Here is a 21,963-nt window from a genome sequence, read left to right as displayed (position 1 = left end):
AAAGTAATTACAGCCCGTTTTTGAAATGCAAAATGTGAAAATTACGATGCTGCTGAGAGCCGTAAAGAACCCTGAGAGCAGCTCAGCTGACTTAAACTCATGTTTTTACTTTGTGGTTTGAGTTTGCACTATTTATGTTCCTGCAGACAAAAGCGAAGTGGTTTTCTTCCTTCATCTCTGATATTCAGCTGCAGGAGGGTGAAAGACTAATTACAAGAAAACGAACAAACGAGTGGAAATAAGAGAGCAATGATTGCCGAGCATCCTCCATGAAACAATACGATTAATGTAAGCTCTGCTCTTAATGAACGGCTTCTGTTTGGGTGGAAGCTCAGCGTGGTTTTATCCAGCGCCGCCTCACAATGTGCTGATTGCAAGTTAATGAGCAGCATGTTGGTCTGCTGGGGTGATGAGCAGATAAACAGGCTCACATGTTGGGGCCGTGACTCCAACAGGAAGCTCTGCAGCGACACGGACCGGGCCGGAGCAAGAGACATGAATTACACTCAATGTTTGGCTGCATGGATCCATTGGAGGAATTAGATAGATGACTTTATGTTTTAAACCGGATCGTAGAAAAATATGCAGATAAATCAGTCTCCAAAAAAACATCGAATTCACGTGGATGTGATGAATGTTTCATCAATCTGATTTCTATCAACTGTTCATGTCAATGAAGTCACACTAAGGACAAATTAAAAATGTCATTTAACAGAAAATAGATTCTGTATTATTACTGATTAATGTGCTGAACTTCAGTTCATGTTCTTCAGACAGAATAAAAAATATTTTCTACTGTAGCACAAACAATAACCTCTGGCTCATTTTTTGTTCAAAGCTACACTTGATTCTTCATTCACTGTCATGTTTACATTGAAAAAACACAAAGTCACACCGTGTAGATTTCATCTGGTTTCTAGTGAAATAAGAGAAAATGAACTTTTCTCCAAGATAGGAGCTTGATTTAAATCAACAGTTCATTAATGTTGATGAAAAAGTTCAAGTTCAACAAAATATTTCCCATATTTTTATTAAAATAATCTGCCAGTGGAACTTTCTCATCAATATTAGAAATTATTGACTTTAAAAAGCTCTTATTTCTTCTTAATTTTGTGTTATTATTTCAAGTGTACTAAGATATTTGTCCTAGAAACCAGACCAAGATACTTTGTGAGATTTTGTGTTTTTGCCATTTAAAGTTGAAATGTGGCGTCGGATCCATCAGATCCGTCTGATCCACCACTTGGTGGGACAGCAGAGAGTTTAATGCTTTAATTCATGCTAACTTGTAGCAGGAAGTCCCTGCTGATTGGCTCACGCTGCACCAACAGCTCTGGCTCCATTCATCAGCCTAATGGGCTTTGTATTTTTAACCCTTGCCATTTATCAGACTGCGGCAGCGTCATGAGGGGAGAGCAGGATCAAATCCCCAAATGGCTGCTTCAGCTCAACAGGGAAACCCTTGATTCATGGTTTGTCTTCCCTCCCCATCACTCTTTCTCTCCCCTGTCTCTTCCCATCATTCCCTGCTGTTGCACTCCTCCTCTCTGCAGTCTATCAAGCTGCCCACGTTTCCCACCGGCTCCCTGTGGATCTGCTGCACCCAATTCTTCACCACCTTCCCCAGTCTCGCTTCGTCTCCAGCAGTCCTAATTCCTCTCTTCCATCTCTTCCTTGTGTTGCAGGACTTTGGGGACGACGGCTCGCTGTACATCACCAAGGTGACAACAATACACATGGGGAACTACAGCTGCCATGCCTATGGCTACGAAGACCTCTATCAGACTCATGTGCTGCAGGTGAATGGTCAGTAGTGGCTCATTTCTTTCCTAAAATTCCAGAAGAAATGTTAAAAACATTTGTCCTTGTCCTACTTTGTGGACGCCAGAAGAGGTGCCAGTAAAATACTTTTTGTTTTGTTGCATTTCCAATAAAAATGGAACAACAAACTACTGGGTAGTCTGGGTTAGGGAGGCCGATCAGAAGCCAATTTAAAACCTTTTGCCTTCAACAAATGTTGCCTCATAATCAGTATGTATGGATCAGAGACGTGGAAGAGATTCTCATATTTTCATATCTTTTTAATTTATCAGCCCAGGTTGTTTCAGGAAGGTGGGTTATTAATTTCATGTTTGTTTCAGCATCATAATAATAAAGACAAAATGAAATCTGTAAGAGATTACTTTGGATACTTTCAAAAGAAAACTTGTTTTAATTTCTCACTTCCAGCTTTTCAAAATAAAACCACCCACTATGTGATTAATTCAGATAAACAAACTGATAAAATCTAGTTTGGAGTTCTTTGAACATGAATGTAAACTCATGGACCTGTTACAGCGTGACGTCACACATGCAGGATCCGGCCCCCAGCTGCCTGCTGCTCACTGACCACAAGGCTCCAAATCTTAACTGTACACCTGAAATATGAAAGAAAAATGGATGCAGTGATTATCTACTAATTGTCAACACTACAACATCTAGATAACAAGGTTAGGAAAAAGTTTTAATTAAGGAAAATATAGCGAGGAAGAGGGAAGTAGATCAGCTATGCTAGCTTGACTATGACAACCCTAACATGTAGATGGGCTGTGGAATTTGGTCTGTTTTGGTTCAGTTAAAAATTTAGAAAAGGCGACCAGCACACCAACTCTGACAGGATCAGCAGAGCTAATCTACCACCGCTGTGTTAGCTTAGCTAATAGCAGCATTAGCTAATCTACCACCACTGTGTTAGCTTAGCTAATAGCAGTGTTAGCTAATCTTCCACCGCTGTGTTAGCTTAGCTAATAGCAGTGTTATCTAATCCACCACAGCGATCAATTATTAATCATTGCAAAATCAACATCAAGCCTAAAACCGACTGAATGTTCTGCGTGGGAAATGTTTGAGTGTTTTTTGGTGTTGAATCCTGACACGTAAAGTGGCTTTGTTGTCAGTTGCTATGGCAACAAGTCTGGTGTAGCACAGCTGACAGAGCAAGAAAAAAGTGGTTTTGGTTTATTCTGCGTTATTTTTTCCCTTTTGCGGCGCTGACCTACGTTAATATTTACATCTTCAGGTTTCATTTCGTTGACGGTTCCAGCGCCGCTACGGATGGAAAGGAGAAGAATCGTCTTTTCGCCCTCCAGGGTCGAGGGCGTCCGGGAAATTTCAGAATATAAACAATAACAAGCCATAGTTTTAGCGGTGTAAATACTTTTCCAATTTAATTTAAATAAATAATTTTACAGTAGCTAGTAACAGCTCTGTGCATTTTAAATAGAATATTCTGAAGTTATTTTTGGTATTTTTAGTTTTCTTATGCTTTGGGCTGGCTCTGCCTGCATATAAAATATTAGATCTGATTATTTAAAGCTTCTCCTTTTGAAGAACAAATTCCACAGAATATTTTATTTTTCTAAAAATCCACAAACAAACCAGAGCTGGTAGAAAAACTGGTAACATCAGAACACAGTTTCAAATGTCTGACCTCCTCAACCCCTAATTAAAACTTTTTCAATAAAAATATGTGATCACTTGGTTTTTCTGCCCACTAAATAAATTTAGCTAATTAATATGAAACAAAACCAAGCAGATTTTCTTCTTATGAGGAGCCATGCAGACAGAGAAGATGTCTGGGGAGGCGTTATCAGCAGAGGGCAATTACCAAATGTTTGCTTTGGGTATTCAGGGTATTTCAAAAACAGATAGGAGGAGGTGAGATAAGGTGGAATGGAGTGGAGCCAAGTGCCACATTAGACTAAGTGGGCGGTTTGCATCCCGCTTCGCTTTTAAAGCAATCTGTTGGCTGAGCAGAATGACAATGCTGCAGCTTTAACTTTCCCTAAGCAACAGAACTGCAGCGTAAAGCTGCTCTATGATATTTTAGCACTTACGAGTGCGACGCCATCGCTGTTGAAAATGTGTTTGCGCCATAAAGTAACACCTAATAAACACTGAAAAGGAGTTGTAAAGTACGGCTTCCATTCAAGTAAACAACAGTTGTTTTAAGAGCCAAAACATGCAGAGAATCGATTGTGGATGTTGGACCAATTTCCTTGTTTTGAAAGAGGAAACGATGAGTCCTTACTGCTGGCTCTGTGGTGTTTCTGCTTTTCATCGAGTTACAACTGCCTGACACAAGTACTACACTGCAAAAAATACAAAATATTACCTCATAATTTGCTCTAGTTTCTAAATCTTAGTTTTGTCTTATTTCAAGTGTACTAACTTGTTTTAAGTCAGTAATTCCCTAATATTGATGAAAAATTACTGGGTCCATTAGCAGATTATTTAACTTTTTCCAATGTTATGTGAAATAATCTGCCAATTTGCAAATATCTTAGTTTGTTTTATTTCAAGTCTTCTAACTTAAAGTAACTTTTCAGGAAGATACAGGAGTTAGTTTTAAGTAAATAATTCCTTAATATTGATGAAAAAGTTCACGTTCTATTGGCAGATTGTTTCACTAAGAGAACTTTGCCGTTACCTAGCAACCCCAGCCTAGCCCAGCCCGTTGCCTAGCAACACAGTTCTAGTTCCATTGGCAGATTATTTCACTTGTAATAAGACATTTTTCCCGTGAAATAATCTGCCAATGAAACTAGAAATCTTTCATCAATATTAAGGGATTATTGACTTTAAAAAGCTCATACATCTTCCCTAAACGTTACTAGTAAGTTAGTTTTGTCTTATTTTCAGTGCACCAAGATATTTGTACTGGAAACTGGACCAAAGGACTTGGTAAGACTTTGTGTTTTTGCAGTGCAGTTTCTCAGACGTGTGGTGGGAACGTTCCAGGTCTGTAGATGCAGCCCAGGCTAATTCACCATAAACTGAATTATAAAGATAACGTCTGCAAACTTTCATAAATCACAATTTGTTTGTGCAAATTTCATAATTTCTCTGGAATACAGACTTTGGTATCAAAGCTGCGCAGGCTTTCATGATCTAAATGTAACACATGATTATTCTTTACTAAAGAATTGTTTGTTTCCAGTTTAAACTGTTTTGCAGCTTTTAACAGATTTCCCTCCATTGATGCTGTTTAGGTGAATTTGTTTCACTGGATTTTATTTAAGGGCGTCAGTAAAGTGTACAAAGACAAAAACATGCCACACATTTCAGATTTTTTTCTGTTAAATTTTGTATAAATTGTTTGCTTTAATTTCCTTCCACACAAAGTGCAGTGATTTTAAATCGCTTAAAAATGTTTATTTGAGGCCTGACACTGCAACTTTTCTGTTGTAATGTTTCATTTGTATTTTATTAACTTTTTATTATTATCTTTCTCTTTTCATGAACTTATTCTGTTGTGGTGTTTTTTTGCAGCACTTTGGTGCAGCTTTAAGTTTTTAAAATGCTACATAAATAAATCTGATGTGCTGAAACTGAAAAGTTTCCAGAGATTTGAAGACTTTTGGAAAGAGGGATACAATAAAACTAAAATGTTCAGTATGTGATTATAATGACGTGTTAAACCAGTTTTAATAGTGACTAAAATAAACGTAATGATGCAGAGTCATCAGATTTACTGAGGTTAAAGGTTAAAGTGATGTATGTTTGCATCAGCGTCGAACTGCCTCCTACCTGCTCATGTAAACTGTTACCTCACATTTCCTTTGACTTTCAATTCTCCAGCCTTCATTCGCTCTCGTTCCCCCAGAGGACGCAGTAAGTGGCAGAGCGGTAATAACGGCCCCCCAGAGCTCTCGCATTCTTGTTGTTTGTGAATATATTTCATGGGGGGTGAGATAAATTTCTCCCCACCACGCAGTGTGTGTGTGTGTGTGTGTGTGTTTTTTACCCCCTGGGATTTGCGGCCCACCATGAAACGGGACGTAAGAATGTCTTCACTCGTCTCTCTGCTGTGTCTTCCAGTCCCGCCGGTGATCCTGGTTTACCCGGAGACGCAGGCCCAGGAGCCCGGCGTGTCGGCCAGCCTGCACTGCCACGCCGACGGCGTCCCCGACCCCAAACTGCTCTGGCTGAAGAACGGCATGGATCTGCAGCTCAGCTCCTCCACCCAACTCTCCCTGATAGGTGAGGAGCTGCAGCAGGTTGTTTCAGCAGAAGCTGCAGAGCAGCGGTACAATAAACTATCAATAATCAATCAATCAACTATCAATCAATCAAATATCAATCGTTTCCATTTACATGACTTATCGTTTTTTCTCTTTTCTATCAGAAACTGGATGATAAAGGTTTTGGTCTGAACCAGCTGAACCTTCATAATTCATTTTGCTGATTGTGTTTATTTAGTTTGGATATTTAAAATGTTTTCCAGCTGCAACATTAAATGTTTATTAGAATTTAATGTTTATTTATATTTTACAATATGTTCTTGCATTATCATATTATTGGAAAACAACAATATTATCGTTTATTGCAGTAACTTCTGGGACATTTTATCCAGCAGGATTTTTTGTTATTAAAGCAGATTTTGCCTCTTGACGTCCAGTTTACAGATTAACCAACAGGTTCAATAAATAAAATGTTTGGTTCAGATAATCATATGATTTCAAGATATATTAAAATATATTAACACAGTATATCAATAAATATAGTAAATAATACTTCAAAATATATTAAATTCAAATTAATAAATTTGAATTTAATATATTAATACATTAATAAATAAACAGCCCTATATTTCAAAATATATATTAATGTACTTTGATATATCAATATATGTTTAAAAATATTCTATTTAAATTATATTAGAATTTGTAATATATTGATATGAATTTTATGTATTTATAAATGTATATTAATGTATAATTCAAAATAGATTAAATTAAAAAATTATTTGCATTTAATATATTGTGAAATATTCAAAAATAGTTTTAGGTATTTTGAAGCTTTATTTTACAACTCTCAGTATTTATAACAGATAGATGGAGCCCAACGTTTCAGAGATCAGGATGAAAACATGAAATAATTGTTTCAAACAGATTAAAATGATCTCAGTGTTTGTTCAGGAACTGGATCCTCCTTTAATGTTTCTGCAGAACCTGACCTGTGAGCTCACCTGGTGGTGGAGCAGGACGGGGTCAAAGTTCAGCTGCAAACATCAGAGTTTGACTTTGATGATGGGTTTTTTCTTATGATCTACATCACCTGGTTCTATAGAGCCAGAACAATGCAGTGTTGTTCAGGATGAAGGTTCGCTCTGATGTGGTTTCAGCTGGAGGAAATCTCCTGATTCTGGGAATCGAACCAGCAGCTGCAGCGATCCAAATGAGGCCTTTTTGATTCGTTTTCACTACAATCTCAGAGCAACCCTGATTCCTGCTGTTGTTACGTTACAGCTGAGCAGGGAGTCTTTTTGCACTCATTTTTCCAGGTGATTAAACCGTTTCCTCCTCCAGACCTTAAAGTAGAAACTGGTGTTTATTTCATTTCCCTCTGCTCAGTTTGTTCCATATTACCTTTCCATCCAGTTCATTATATATATATATATTATAAATTTATGCAGAGGTCAAACACACACTGACTCGATATGAATGTGTGTAAATATATTTTATCTGCCTGAGATGCCTGGAGCCTCATTGAACAGAGAAATGTTTTAATTCTCTGTAAAAGACAGGAAGCTGCTGGCTAACGGCGGCTAGCCTTTATTTTAGCTGCCGAGTTATTAATGTAACAGACTGCATCTTACCTGGATCTGTGATTTAAATAAAACTGGGAAATGTTTCAGCGCTTTCTGGTGTTGGATCCTGAAACATGTAGTTGCGCTGTTGCTATGGCAACAAGTCTGCGCGTAGCACAGCCGAGACGGAGCGCGAGAAAAAGTGGCTTTGAGTTATCCGTTGACGTGTTTTCTGCGGCGCTCTGCACTAAACTAACAACGGCTTCATCTCCAGGTTTCATTCGTTAACGGTTATCAGCGCCGGAGAAGAATCGTGTTTTTGTCCTCCAGATGAATTTTCCAGATGTAAACAGAAACATGCGGCTTATTCTTTGCTTCCTGTTTGCTCTCCTGGTAGCTAATGGCAGCGAGCTGTTCATCGGCAGCGTGCGGTACGAAGACACCGGCGCTTACACCTGCATCGCCAAGAACGAGGTGGGAGTGGACGAGGACATCTCCTCTCTGTTCGTGGAAGATTCAGCCAAGAAAACACGTGAGTCACATTTATTTCATTTACGGCTCAGATTCATGACATTCTGTGTTTGTTTTAATTTCCTTAAACCCGGAGAGATTAGATCTTTTTTTATATTTCTGTGCTACATTTAAACAAACATCCTAAATAAAAAGTAAAAGAAATGACGTAACGCAGCATAAAATAATAAAAATGAAAGTTAAATCAGGACAAGTAAATCTGGTTCATTAGTTTTTCCTGGTGTGATGAAATGATTTGGAGCCAAAAGCAGAAACCAATAAAACATGAAAATTCATGTCAAAAATGATTTGACTGATTAAAAAGTAATAAATGTTTCAAACGGATGAATCCAGTTTAATGCATCCAGTTTTAGAAAAGCTTCAATGTTTTTATTGTTTTGACCTTTTTTGAAGAAATAAACACTAAATCTAGATATTACTGCTCAAAAAGTGAACTAATTTAATAATCTAGAGGTTTTTCACGCTTTGGGTTTTAATCACATTTAATTCTTTCAAAGCTCTCTGAGGTTTTATGTTTATAAACTGAGATTTTAAGGTATTTCAGATGATTAATGGGGATTAAATTATTTTCTTAGGTTATCTCTTATCAGGCCTGCCAATAAGAATCAACCAGTTTTATTTTTCTAATCTGTAAAGTTCTTCAGATTATCTGACATTTTAGAGAATATTTTTATAAACAGTTTTTATTCCTTTCCATTCCAGTGAGGATTTTATTGACATTTATTTACAACTTTTTTATATTTTTAACAACAGTGATGTTTTTTAAAATGATTTTAAATTTATTTTTACATTTCTCTGGTTGTCACACTCTGAGCCTGAAATGTTTATATCAACCTTTAATAACCTTTAATTAACTTATAAAATCTTATAAATACCTGAAGCTTTTGGGTGGACAGAAGAAGTGGTGCTAAAGTTGCTAATCGATATTTATCCAGTTATTGTAGAGATTTTGATATGTGGAATAGATAAAATGCATAAATACATTTAGATTTTTGGTTTTTTAGTTATATTTTTATTCCGTCCTTGAAAGACAATTAAAAAAGAAAAAAGAAGTTTATTTATGTCATGATGAATGTATGAGAACCAGGCTGCTGGAAATAATCTGAGGCTTTTAGAAAATGTTTTACTGTATAATTAGTTTTTATTTTTAACACTGTAGAATCTGTAGCTTAGAAATGCAAATGTACATTTGTAATCCCTGTTGAACACATTTAGATAACATCTAGTTAGATCAAGATCCCGTCATTTAGAGAGCCAACCATGGATGAATAATTGATTTATTTATAAAACCCTTTTCATCGGCACACTCACAAAGCTCTTAAGATCACAAGAGATCTAAAGACATGAGGCATAAAAGGTCAATAGAAATAAAAACATGAAAGAAGTCGGTATAAGAACTTATGCAAATAGACGGCAGCTAAATCCAGGATGTTCCGAAGGCTGAAACCTGAAAGAACAGATTTTAAAGATCTGAGTGATTAAAGCAGAGAGTTTCAGAGCCACAGGGCCTGAAGGGCCCATCCTGGTTCTGATCTGCAGAGGAACGACGAACAAATCGTGATTCTGAGAGCCAAGAGAACGGAGAAGTGAATCTGTGGATATGTGACGGACGTGGCTGGAGCGTTTTATATGACCGGTTCAGTTCAGGCTTGATGCTTTGGTCATTATGTTAAGAAACGTTATTATAAAAAAAGATTTAGACTGATTGATTTCCAACCATGTTTCTGATTCCAGTTGTTGGTTTCACTGGTTCCAACCATCTTCTTTTATCATGTGATGTTTTATCAGACTGGACTCCCAGGTAACCCAGGACAGTCCAGGACCAACATTAGATCTTATGTTTTATCAAAATACAGACAAAGCAAAACAAAACAAAACCTTTCTGTTCAGCCTTGATCACACAAGATTAGCTCGATGTGTATTCAGATGCTACGCTACGTTCTACTGTTTACATCCAGAACTTTAACAATGAGCTGAATGAAACCTGGAGAAAGAGGTTTTTATCTTGCTCTCTGTGTCGGCTACGTTACGCACAGATTTGTTGCCATAGCAACTGGCAACACCACCACAGGTATCAGGATTCAGCACCAAAAACACTGAAACAGAGCAGAACATTCAGTCCATTACAGATTTATGTTTTCAGGAGTGATGTTTAATTTGCAATTATTAATAATTGATCACTGTGGTAGATTAGCTGCTATTAGCTAAGCTAACACAGCAGTGGTAGATTAGCTGCTATTAGCTAAGCTAACACAGCGGTGGTAGATTAGCTGCTATTAGCTAAGCTAGCACAGCGGTGGTAGATTAGCTGCTATTAGCTAAGCTAACACAGCGGTGGTAGATTAGCTGCTATTAGCTAAGCTAACACAGCGGTGGCAGATTAGCTGCTATTAGCTAAGCTAACACAGCGGTGGTAGATTAGTTGCTATTAGCTAAGCTAACACAGCAGTGGTAGATTAGCTGCTATTAGCTAAGCTAACACAGCGGTGGTAGATTAGCTGCTATTAGCTAAGCTAACACAGCGGTGGCAGATTAGCTGCTATTAGCTAAGCTAACACAGCGGTGGTAGATTAGCTGCTATTAGCTAAGCTAACACAGCGGTGGTAGATTAGCCAGATCAATAAACCGTATTGCTGAAGCTCCAATCTAGATGTTAGAATCTAAATAAAAGAAAAGCCCTTTATCTCCAAATGAAATGATAAATGAAATGTTCTTGGACATTTGGATGTTTTGGTCTTTGTTTGTTTTATGGACTGCTTAAAGGTACGCACTGATCCTACTGGAAAAAACTGTCTTTTGTGAATATTTCTTTTGAGGAGATTGGATCATTTTATGAGACGATGTTCAGTGCTTAGAGAGATTTAATTAAACTGAAAAACTGTCTGCATGTCTCCACTGAGGAAAAATAATCATTTTCAGAGTTGGAAGAAAACATGGGCTGCCATCAGCAGTGAGGAGCAATTTGCAGCTGCAGCATTTGTGTAAGCTAAGATTAATTAATGTTTTTCTTCCTTTTCCGCCTCTTTTCTTCTCTGCAGTTGCAAACATCCTTTGGAGAGAAGAAGGTAATACATTATCAGCTCTTAAAATATCTTTTTTTGTCTTTGTGCACTTGAAATTGTTGCAGGCTTGTTTTGAGGGGTCAGCAGATTTACTGACTCCTCTGACCTAAAGGAGCAACCAAGTTGTTTCCTCCAGGCAAATGTTGTCTGCAAGTCCCAACCAGAGAGAGAAAATAGAGGAGCAGAGGTTTCACTTTCATAACTTTGAGTGGAAAAAGGGAAACAATCCATATTTTATGGTTTTCATGTGGCTACAATGAAAACAGATTAAATTTTATACAAAATCAACAGAATCTTAATGTGATTTCTGCTTTAAGCTTCAGTTGAATAAGTAGGAAAGTATCACAATAAACTTTAGTTTTTACCTTTTCCAATATATTTAAGACTTTTTCATAACTTTACTAATAAATGTGTTTAAATCTTGAAGTTTCAAAGTTCATATGAAGTCCAACTCCGTCAGTGACGATGAACCAGATCTTCATTAAACCAGCAGTTTGACGCCTGAAGCTCCGCCCCTTTAAGAGTCACAGTGGTTGCTAAGCAACATATTAAACACTACATTCATACAAATCGGCTGCAGGCTGCCGGAGGACGCTGGACGTATTCCCCGTTCTGATGTAGTTGAAGTTCTGGACCCGTTCCAGCCGGCCCGGTTTCCTCTTTTTGTGGAATATAAACGTTTCTGCTGCGACGCCATCTTGGATTATTTCTAAAGCAAAATGCGGAGCGTGTTCGATACGTCATGGTCCAAGTACGTTACGGGAACTGATCAGAAGAATCGTTAAGCCTGCAGCCAAACGATTCCAAGGAACTGAACCGGCTCTCGATTCCCGATGTTCTGATCCAGAGACGTTTCTGTCAGGCAGCATCACTGACAAACTCACTGACCACCTGACCTTAAACTGACCCACCTGACCTTAAACTGACCACCTGACCTTAAACTGACCATCTGACCTTAAACTGACCATCTGACCTTAAACTGACCACCTGACCTTAAACTGACCATCTGACCTTAAACTGACCACCTGACCTTAAACTGACCATCTGACCTTGAACTGCCCCCACGACGTCCTACTATACACAACCTGACATTAAAATATCCGTCTCTTCACTGATTGTCTTTGTTTCGTAACTGACTGGCTGAAATAAAACCACCAACAAGTCGAGACGTTTTTGAGTTATTGTGAGTTTTGAATTTATGGATTCTAAACTTTCCACTGGTTTCTTCAGCTTTTCTTTTTAGTGAGCTGGTTGTATTTTTAAACACAATGCTTTGGTAAGCTAGCTGCAGTGTTGGACTTTAACTCCGTCAATAAATGGTTGTTTACGCTCAGTACCAGACGGACCACTAGGGGGCGCTGGAGAACCACAGTCTGAGAAAGACTGCGACAGAATGACATTTAGAAAAGCAGAACTGTATTTTATTATGCTAGTGGCTGTTTTTTTCCTGGGATGTGGGATATTTAGAGCCGCCGTGTCTTGGTCCTCCTGGTTCGGCGCCGTCCAGGCCGGTTGCTGACAGCAGCTTCTCCCCGGTTGGTCATTTAATAACTCGCTAACAGGAATCTCACTGAGTCCCTCTCAAATTGAAATGTCCATCACAAATGCCAGATTTGACAAGAGTGGCATTTAGAGAGGCTCAGACTGCATTTGTTCTTTTTAAGGCGACATTTTGACAACATCTCCTTTCTTCTCCTGCTGTAGGGTTGAGTGTGGGAAACATGTTTTACGTGTTTTCTGATGAAGGCATCACCGTCCTGCAGCCCAGCGAATGTGAAATACGGAGACACCTGAAGCGGACAGAGAGGATCGTGGCGACCTACGTACGTACATCTGAACCAACTCAACGTCTGTAAAACCTTTCAGGTCCCAAAGGGACGACGCACATGTTGCTTATATTTGAACAAAGACAAAAGCCAGGTGAAGTCTTGATGTGTTTCAGTTATTGGTGTGAAACTGTAGGATGATTCTCCTGAGGTGTTTCCTCAACATTTTGTGTTCAGTTTCTATTGAACAGCGGCGACAGCTGCTAAAGTCATCATCTTATTTGGAAATATTGGTGCGAATGTTAATGCGAATGTTAAATCTTCAGATTATTCCGTTTGTTCTCAGATCTTCCTCCAGCGGTTTTCAGTCAGGTTGATTTCCACCGTCCTCCTCCCTCCTGCTGTCACAATGTGACTCTTTGCTTTTCTAAATCTAAGGGGATTATTTGTGTCCATTGGTCAATGGCTTCCAGCTAAACGGTGAATACAGCTCACCTTTGACCCCTGGGCTTTTCATCCACTGGATAACATCCGTCTCTCAGAACGAGAGCCTTTAAAGGTCCAAGATTCGTGTTTTCCAGAGGAAAACTGGGTTTCTGAGGAGTGCAGTGGTGTTGAGGATGGATGTAAACGTTTCATCCCGATTTCCTCAGGAGGAGATGTGTCCTAAAGGTGAGGGCGTGTCTCCGCAGCGCTGCGTTTGGTCTTCAGCCGTCAACGTCAGGGAGAAGTACGTCTACGTGACGCAGCCGCTTCAGAGCCGGCTGCTGGTCGTCGACATCCAGGCCCAGAAAGTGGTTCAGGTGAGAGCAGCTGCATCAGATCTCATCACCTTCTAAACCCACCAGGAACATTTTGAAAACTTTACTTTCATTCATGTTTTATTTTTACTTGGTAGATTCTCTGGATTTTCTCTGCAGGTTTTATCAAAGTTTATAAAGTTTTTTATTCAAAGAAACTGATTTGGAAACATTTTATTTTGCCTGATTTTGTTATTTTTGATATTAATGTGAATTATTATTATTTTTGTCCATAAAATACCAAAATTTCCACTTAATTTTATATTTTGGATATAATTTTAAATATTAAATGATTATTAACTTGTTTAGACTTTTTACCAAATAGTTTTTTTACTCTTGGACGGTTAGATTTTACTTTTACAGGAGTAAAATTTGTTTCAAAGGGAAACCCGGGACAATAAATGAACTGATTGGGTGGTTTGGTTGGTCCAGACTGGTGAGCGTCTGGTTTGGTGGTTAGCGCTAAGCTAGCAGGTTTAGCTCTCAGGTTTGGAAAGTGCCTGGACTGCAGGATGCTGGACAATGACTCGGCCAGGGATCCACTGGGTGTCGAAAGCTTGAAATATTGTTTTAATAACTGAGCTCTGCTTTAAAAACCTGCTGTGGTTTGTTTTGTCTTCATGGTTTATCCACTAATATTCTCCAGAAACCTCTGGAAAAGCTGCGTTTGTACAGAGATTAAAACAACACAGATTATTTCCTGATGTGGAGTCAGTTGGTTTGACTAGTGAAGAATGATCAGAAACGTTTGTTGGTTTAAATAACATTCTCTCAAGTTTGTGTTTGTAATGACAGAATCTGGAAAAGTTCAAGATTTATTCGTTTATTTACAAAAATCTTACAAAGTGATTTTGTTTAATCCAGAGGAAATATCTTGATGCACTTGAAATCAGAGAAAACTTTTTTACAAGCATCTTTTCAGCTTGTTTTGAGTCAATAATTCCTTAATATTGATGACCAACGTCTGCTTCCATTTGCAGATTATTTTACTAAATATATCTTGTTATAAGTGACATAATGGGGAACAAGTATTCTTTCATCGATATTAAGTTCATAGTTCTTGGTGAAAAGTTGCTTGTTAGTTAATTTTGCTTTATTTTCACTAGAAACTGGACAAAATCCTTCAGATTTAGTGTTTTTGCAGTGTGCCCTTTGACCCCTTGTCCTCTGCTGAAATAAGAAGTCAGAACCAAATATTCACATCTTTACATACGTGTTGTCTCAACCGTATGCTGGGTAAGATAAATCATGCTACCTGCAGCGTTGTGCTGCCCAGGTGGGAGCCGGCGGCGCTGTCGTTTATCTTACCTGTAACGGCTGTTTAGAGCCCGAATCCCTCAGGGCCCCTCGGAGGGTCAGCATCATTTATACTGAGGAGCAGGAAGAGAGGAAATTGGCCTAACTCAAGGCGAAGGAGGTGGGAGAGAAGGAAGGATATTAGCTGAAAGCTTGAGGAAGAGGGACAGGCCGCTGAGCAGGAAGCAGAGGAAACATGAGCCAGTTAAACGGCCTGGTGATCCACATGGGGAAACTGGATTAATGCAAGGAGGGATTATGAACAAATGGCCAGAGGGCAGGCGAGTCAAAGGTCATCCAAACAAACCCTGCTGCTGAGATGTTGCTCATTTTCAATCTTACATTTACGACAATTACAGATTTTTCTCCCAATTTGTTTTTAATCTGTTTTTCTTTATTACTTTTGGTTTAGTTTTAGAATTGATGGTGATTTATTAGTTCAGTTGTAGAGACACCTTTGCATGTTATTGTTTACATGTAGACATTTTGCGCCTGTGCACAACGCTGGAGGGCAAGAAGACGATACTTTTCCTTTCCATCCGTCTCGGCGCTGCTGCAGTAAAACCGTTAAATCCAACCTGGAGATGAAGCTGTTCATTTAGATCGATACATAATGCAAAATAAGTCATTGAACAAAAACTCAAAACTACTTTTTTCTCGCACTATGTTGGTTGTGCTACAAGGAGACTCGTTGCCATAGCAACTGATACTAATGTCTCAGGATTCAACACCAGAAACAGTCAAACATTTCCCTGATAAACAGCAGAACATTCAGTTCGTTACAGTTTTATGTTTTCAGGCTCAATATGATTATTAATAAGTGATCGCTGTGATAGATTAGCTACCTCTGCTGTTAGCTAACAGTGGTGGTCAATTAGCTACAGCTGCTATTAGCTAAGCTAACACAGCAGTGGTAGGTCAGTTAATTTAAACATCTGCTCTAATGATGATTTGTTGGAGTTGTTATGTCGCCACTTTTTATTTTTTTCAACTGAACTAAAACACACTGAATCCTGCAGCACATCTTCATGTTTAAGTTGTCATAGTCAAGCTAGCATGACTGACCTACTTCCCTCTCCTTTGGTATTTTCTTTAAAACTTTTCCTGACCTTATCTAGTTGTCATAGTGTTGACAATTAGTAGTAAATCTCTGCGTTCATTTTTCTTTTATGTATCAGACGTACATTTAAGATTTAGTGTGTTATGTTGACAACTTAACAGCTAAAACCAATGCTAATCATTGTTAGCAAGCAGCTTTTTGCCCTCCAACAGGAAGCTGGGGGCGGGATCTTGCATTCATGATGTCACTCTACAATGTCTGAGTTCTTATTTGTTTTTTACAAACTTTCATTCCCTGTTACTTTGATACACTTTGAGATATTGTGAACATCATTGTGTTTACAATCATATTTTTCAATCTATTCATGGTTCTGCATGTCTAAATAAATCCCTGGTGCTTTCAGGTATGATAACTTCTAATTTTAACAAATCTAGCATTTTATTTTCAATTAAGAATAATAATAGTTCTGTAGTGGAAGGAGAAAGGCAGTGCTGTGGCACATATGTCCATAAAGATGTTTTCCTGACACTTTGTGACCCACCAGCTGCTCACTTCCCTGTTTTACTCCATCAAACACTGGAAAACCACTTTCCCTCCCTTCATTGCCCTTTCTGAGGGCTGCGGCTCCGCCTGGCTGGCCTCTGGCTGCAGAGGGTTAATGCATCCTCCACTCTTCCTCCTCTTTCTTCTCCCTCTCTGGTGTCTCAGGGCACAATGCACTTCTCTGTCAAAAATGTCTCTTACAAGCAGAGAGGCGACGGCAGAATCCATGACCAGAGCATTTTTAAAACGGAGGTTTTGCAAAATTCACATTTTGTATATTTTTGTAATTCCGTTTAAATCTCAGCTGCTTCTGAAAACAGAGCATGCACTTAAAAACATGACAAAAAAAACAGCCACTTACTGGCAATTTGTTAATATTTCTTGGTGTCAGGAAAATGAGCCATTTCAAAAATTTGAATCCAAGGCAGGCACAGACCGTTACCTAGCAACCGCAGCAGAGCCCGCCCCTCCATCACCTAGCAACCAGCACGGTTAGTCAGCTGGTTTTCTCGCTGTATGCATTGTACAATGGCTGCTGGAAAAGACATCCAGAAACCACTTGCTGCATTCTGGTTGTTTGTGCAGGAGGCTCCACTTCTGCTTTTCAAAGATGTAGGGTTGTATAATAGTTCATCTGTTTGCAGCCATCTTCTCGTGTGAGTGTAAACGTTGAGTTGGGGCTTGTTAGGATTTAAAGTGAGCAGACTGAAATCTCCTTAAGAACGATTTTGAAGATGTTTAGAGCGACCCCTACCGGCTCAGTAGGTCACCTCTAAATACTTGCTTCATCGTTTTCAACATGCTGGTGGACTGGCTCCCAGGCTGCAGTGTTGAGGGCCCGGCCTCAGAGTTACCTTTGCTCCCATCACAGTGAAAACACACAGAGCGTCCAGCTTCTCCACAAAGCGTTCATAGACTCAGGCTGAGTTGACAGTTGGCTGACCGCAGCGGAGCAGAGCAGAGGGCTGCTGGTGAGCGTGTCAGCAGCTCCCCGCCGCCCGGCCGCCCGGCCACAGACCAAGTAATGGATTGTGTTATTCCTTGTTGTTGACATTGCAGCAGATCTGGGGTTGAGTTTATTCCCTCACCTCACCGATCCCTCCGTGTTCTTTCCTCTTCCTGCCTTGTTGTGTATTCTGTCTATTGTTGCTCATGTTGCGTTTCAGACAGAATCATTCAAGCGTCTCCAGCAGCATACAATACATACAGTACATACAGTATGTACAGTACATACAATACATACAGTATGTACAATACATACAGTATGTATGTACATACTGTACACTACATACATAGTGTACAGTATGTACAATACATACAGTATGTACAATACATACAATACGTACAGTATGTACAATACATACAGTATGTACAATACGTACAGTATGTACAATACATACAGTATGTACAATGCATACAGTATGTACAGTATGTACAATACATACTGTACACTACATACATAGTGTACAGTATGTACAATACATACAGTATGTACAATGCATACAGTATATACAGTATGTACAATACATACTGTACACTACATACATAGTGTACAGTATGTATGTACTGTATGTACAATACATACATACAGTATGTACATACAGTATAAACATACTGTACACTATGTATAGTATTTACAGCGTCTCATCGTTTTCCTGATGCCTCTCCTGACTGTGAATCTGTTGTTCATTCACGGTTCATGTTCACATGATGGTGTTAGCTTTATCATCGTATCCAAAGCATTTCTTGGTTTCAGTCGGCGTTGAATCCAACATTAAGCCGTCCTTCCAGCTCCAAGCAGCAGGATTATTAATCTGATGATTTCAGAGCAGCTTAAATCCAAAAGGGAAAAATAAAATCCAACCTGAGCAAAGGTTTGAGTTCACACCATTTTAAAAAGTCACTCTGTTGGTGACGCCTCCTGTTGGTTGTATTTAATAAATGAAAGTTGATCTTCAGTGTATAAAACCTTACTGTTTGAATTTATATGTTTTCTTGTATTTATTTGTTGCTCAGCTGGACAGACGGTCAAACAGGCCAAAGCTTGTTGTCACATTCGTATCTTCGTATTATTAAAATGTCTTCTCTGGTAGTTTGATACAACAGGAGGGATTTTTTTTATTCAGAAACTGTTAAATATTTCAAACGCCTTACAGTCTTAGCAGAATCTATTTTTTGTTGCTGCATTAGTTGGCAAATAAAAGATAAAAGGTCAAACGTCCAGTAAAGTAAAAGACAGCAGATGTTCTTTAGCCAGATGTTGATGAGACGACAGACCTGTTAGAGGCTCCAAAGCACTTTGGGCTAGTCTGTAGGGTTTCCTCCAGCAGCACCAGAACTACATTATAATGATCAGTGATCTCTTTGTTTATGGAACAAATTTAATTTAAATTAGATTAAATTTTAGTAACACTAACCAAACCGGTAATGTAGTTTTGATCTGTTGTTTTTGTTAATAGATTATAAAATGTTTGTTTTGTTACATCATTTTGCACAATTATTGACATTGTGACAAATATTAATCTTCTGTGTGCAAAAGTTTTTTTTCTTCAAACAAAATTTTTTGTAGTTCTTTATTTTTAATTCAGAGTAGTTTTCTCTTCAAACGGTGATGTAACATAAAAATGTTCTCAACACTCTTCAGATTGAAAATCATTTTAAATCAGTTGGACTTTGTTTTGGTCTGTGAACTAAAATCCCAGTAAAACACATTTGATGTGCCAAAATGTAAAAATGAAAAGCTTTTCCAGTTTTCATCTGAATTATCGCTGCTGTTTTTGCTGCATCTTTTTCCGGTGTAGTTAAAACATTTTCTGGTTCGGACCTCTAGGCGGTGCCAACAGACCCGTTTCCTGTGAAGATGCTCTACGATAAGTCACATGACCAGGTGTGGATTCTTACCTGGGGCGACATGGACAAAACTCACCCAACACTCCAGGTAAGAGTGACATAAATCTTATATTCCTCTGCATCGGATGCTTATTGATCAGCCGTGATCGTTTCATTTTCCAATTCTCTGATGTCAATATGGAAAATATCAAATGTCCATAAATCCTTGTCTGTATTTTGTGATTGTGGTGTTTCCATTAAATGACGTGGATGTGATCAGCCAATCAGAGGAGCCATCTTGTTCGGGGGTTGGGGCGATAAGCCCCGCCTACTTGGAAGCGGCTCGGTTTGCAGAAACTACAGTCGTTGATTTTCCAACGTGGATTCAACACGTTGAAATGAAATAAAACTTTTAATGAACTGCGATGCTGAGAAATCACAGCTGAAAAAACAAACTACAAACCAAGAGGTAGACTGCTTCCTGTTGTCGTCTTTGTGGTTTTCGCCAGTAGTAACATCCTTTTACAGCGACATTTAGATATTTCAATATGGCTGAAAAACCACATCATCCTGGAGTGTTTTTATGGAAAAAGTTTATGTTTGTGTTTCCATTGAGTAAATTAATTTTGTAATGTAGATATTGATAGTTGAAGCAGCGCTGCTGCCTCTTTTACACCCGGGACTCTGCTATGCAGGCGGCTCGGAGTAACGAACCCGTTCCTGATAACTAATTGAGCTCAGTTGTGTTTGTGTGATTTAAACGTGATGCGTTGCAGCAGCTAAACTATCCATGTTTCAGAGCGGTTAGCAGGAAAACAGCAGCTGCAGGCAGGCTCCTCGCCTGGCGTCCCTTCGGACCGCTGGCGCTGGAGGCTTCACAGATGAGGGATGATCGCAGGTGTGTCTGTGTTTAATCCACCTCTGGGGACCGGCCCAGATGAGGGGGGAGAGCGCGGCTGCAGAGGGTCGATGATGGTGTTGTTTTAAGATTTTGTGTTTGCTGATGGTAATCTCTGGAACAAACACAAACGTTGCTGTGGAGGGAGGGGATCCCATCGCAGCCGGGTTCTGCTCGGTCTTTGGGGAAGTTCTGTCTGTTTGCTCCAACAAATACGCAGAGGTGATATGCAATCAAATTTATTATGTTTCTGTTTGAATGAGCAATTAGAGATGAATGATTCTTTTTTCAGCACAGCTGCTGGTTTTATGACTACAGGTGGAAAAATGTGCAGGTGGCGTCACGGTTACAGATTATCACGTTTAGCAAAGATGCCAAAAAAGACTTACAGTACATTTTAAAATAAGAATATATTTTAAATATTTAGTAAAATCCCTCACTTCACAGTCATTGGAACTCCTGCTGTTAATATTTAAATCTGTAATCTGAGATTATAATGGGCGATATTCATTTTGTGCCCAGTGAATCATTTCTTTATGTTTTGGATCATTATCTCCTTCAACAGCACTGACTTCATACTTGTAGCATAAATCTCAGAAGAAGTTTCCAAAACTGATTCAAAAACTGTCACAGAAAATTAAATTTTATTATTTCAGTTCTAAATCTCTTCATTCTGCCAGCAGCTAAAAGGTTTTCCAAAGGAACATTTCTCTGACTTTGCAGAGGACAGTCGATCACATCACCACGTTAAATTTGCAGCCGTCTCTCATACTGAACATGCATGTGGTCACAGTAGAAAGAAAACTGTCTGAACAGAAAATAAACTTCCAGAAGAATATGACAAAAATGATTTGTTAAATTAGGATTTAAGTTAAAAGTTACAACAGCAAAAAAAGTATTTAATTTCTTTGTTCTCATCTTTAAGACGGTAATCTGAATCCACCTGGTCATGCAGAACAACGCTGTAAAGTTTCTTTTAGTGACTGGATCTTTGTCTTTCTGCAGATCTGAAGGTGCCACATGGAAAAACCTCCATCTGTTTCACAGTTTCTACTAAGTTACAATCTGTGAGGCCAAACGGGCTGCAAGTCTGAGCACAGAACGAAAAATAAAATGTATTCTAGTTCTTGGCGCTTCAGCTTTGGTTGTGTTGGTAAATGATTTGGATTTGATTCAAACATTTTGTTCAGACAAAATAATTTCAGCCTCATTTAATCAGAGAGAGAGAGAGAGACGTTTAGCACAGAAATGTTTACCTCCAGAAGTAATGAATAATTAGAGCAGGGCATGAATCTATCAAAAAACACAATTGCACGGAAGCCGCATAATGGATTGCAGCTACATGGATCACAACGCAAATAAATGTTCTGATAATGTTAATGTCATTCGAAGTGAAAGTAATTGACCCGTTCGGCGGCAGCGATGTGGCTTCGCTTCAGCGGCTCCAACACGTGTGACGGTTTGAGAAATTCATGTCGGTGGTTTTTCTGAGCAGCTGGGCTTCAGGACGGTTCAATAACTCTGAGTAAATATCAGAGGGAGAGCCGTTGTCTATTCATTAAAGACGAGAGGAGAAATCTTCCAGGCAGAGACAGACGTGGCCTTTCC

General features: G+C 38.9%; 1 protein-coding gene across 5 annotated transcripts in view; it reads left to right on the top strand.

Annotated features, from left to right (window-relative positions):
• Positions 1 to 21,963, top strand: part of fstl4 (follistatin-like 4) — a 173,122-nt gene that overhangs the window by 147,311 nt on the left and 3,848 nt on the right. For all 5 annotated transcript variants that reach the window (XM_044140379.1, XM_044140383.1, XM_044140380.1 and 2 more), the window contains 7 exons: positions 1,686 to 1,806; positions 5,860 to 6,021; positions 7,968 to 8,102; positions 11,140 to 11,166; positions 12,868 to 12,986; positions 13,583 to 13,732; positions 19,459 to 19,566. In XM_044140379.1, coding sequence (XP_043996314.1) covers positions 1,686 to 1,806; positions 5,860 to 6,021; positions 7,968 to 8,102; positions 11,140 to 11,166; positions 12,868 to 12,986; positions 13,583 to 13,732; positions 19,459 to 19,566 — 822 coding nt within the window. The remainder of the gene's footprint in view (positions 1 to 1,685; positions 1,807 to 5,859; positions 6,022 to 7,967; positions 8,103 to 11,139; positions 11,167 to 12,867; positions 12,987 to 13,582; positions 13,733 to 19,458; positions 19,567 to 21,963) is intronic.

This window comes from Gambusia affinis, linkage group LG15 (assembly GCF_019740435.1).
Source record: "Gambusia affinis linkage group LG15, SWU_Gaff_1.0, whole genome shotgun sequence".
NCBI lineage: Eukaryota > Metazoa > Chordata > Actinopteri > Cyprinodontiformes > Poeciliidae > Gambusia > Gambusia affinis.
The sequence above is the reverse complement of the archived record's forward strand: the minus strand, read 5'-3'. Positions and strand labels throughout refer to the sequence as shown.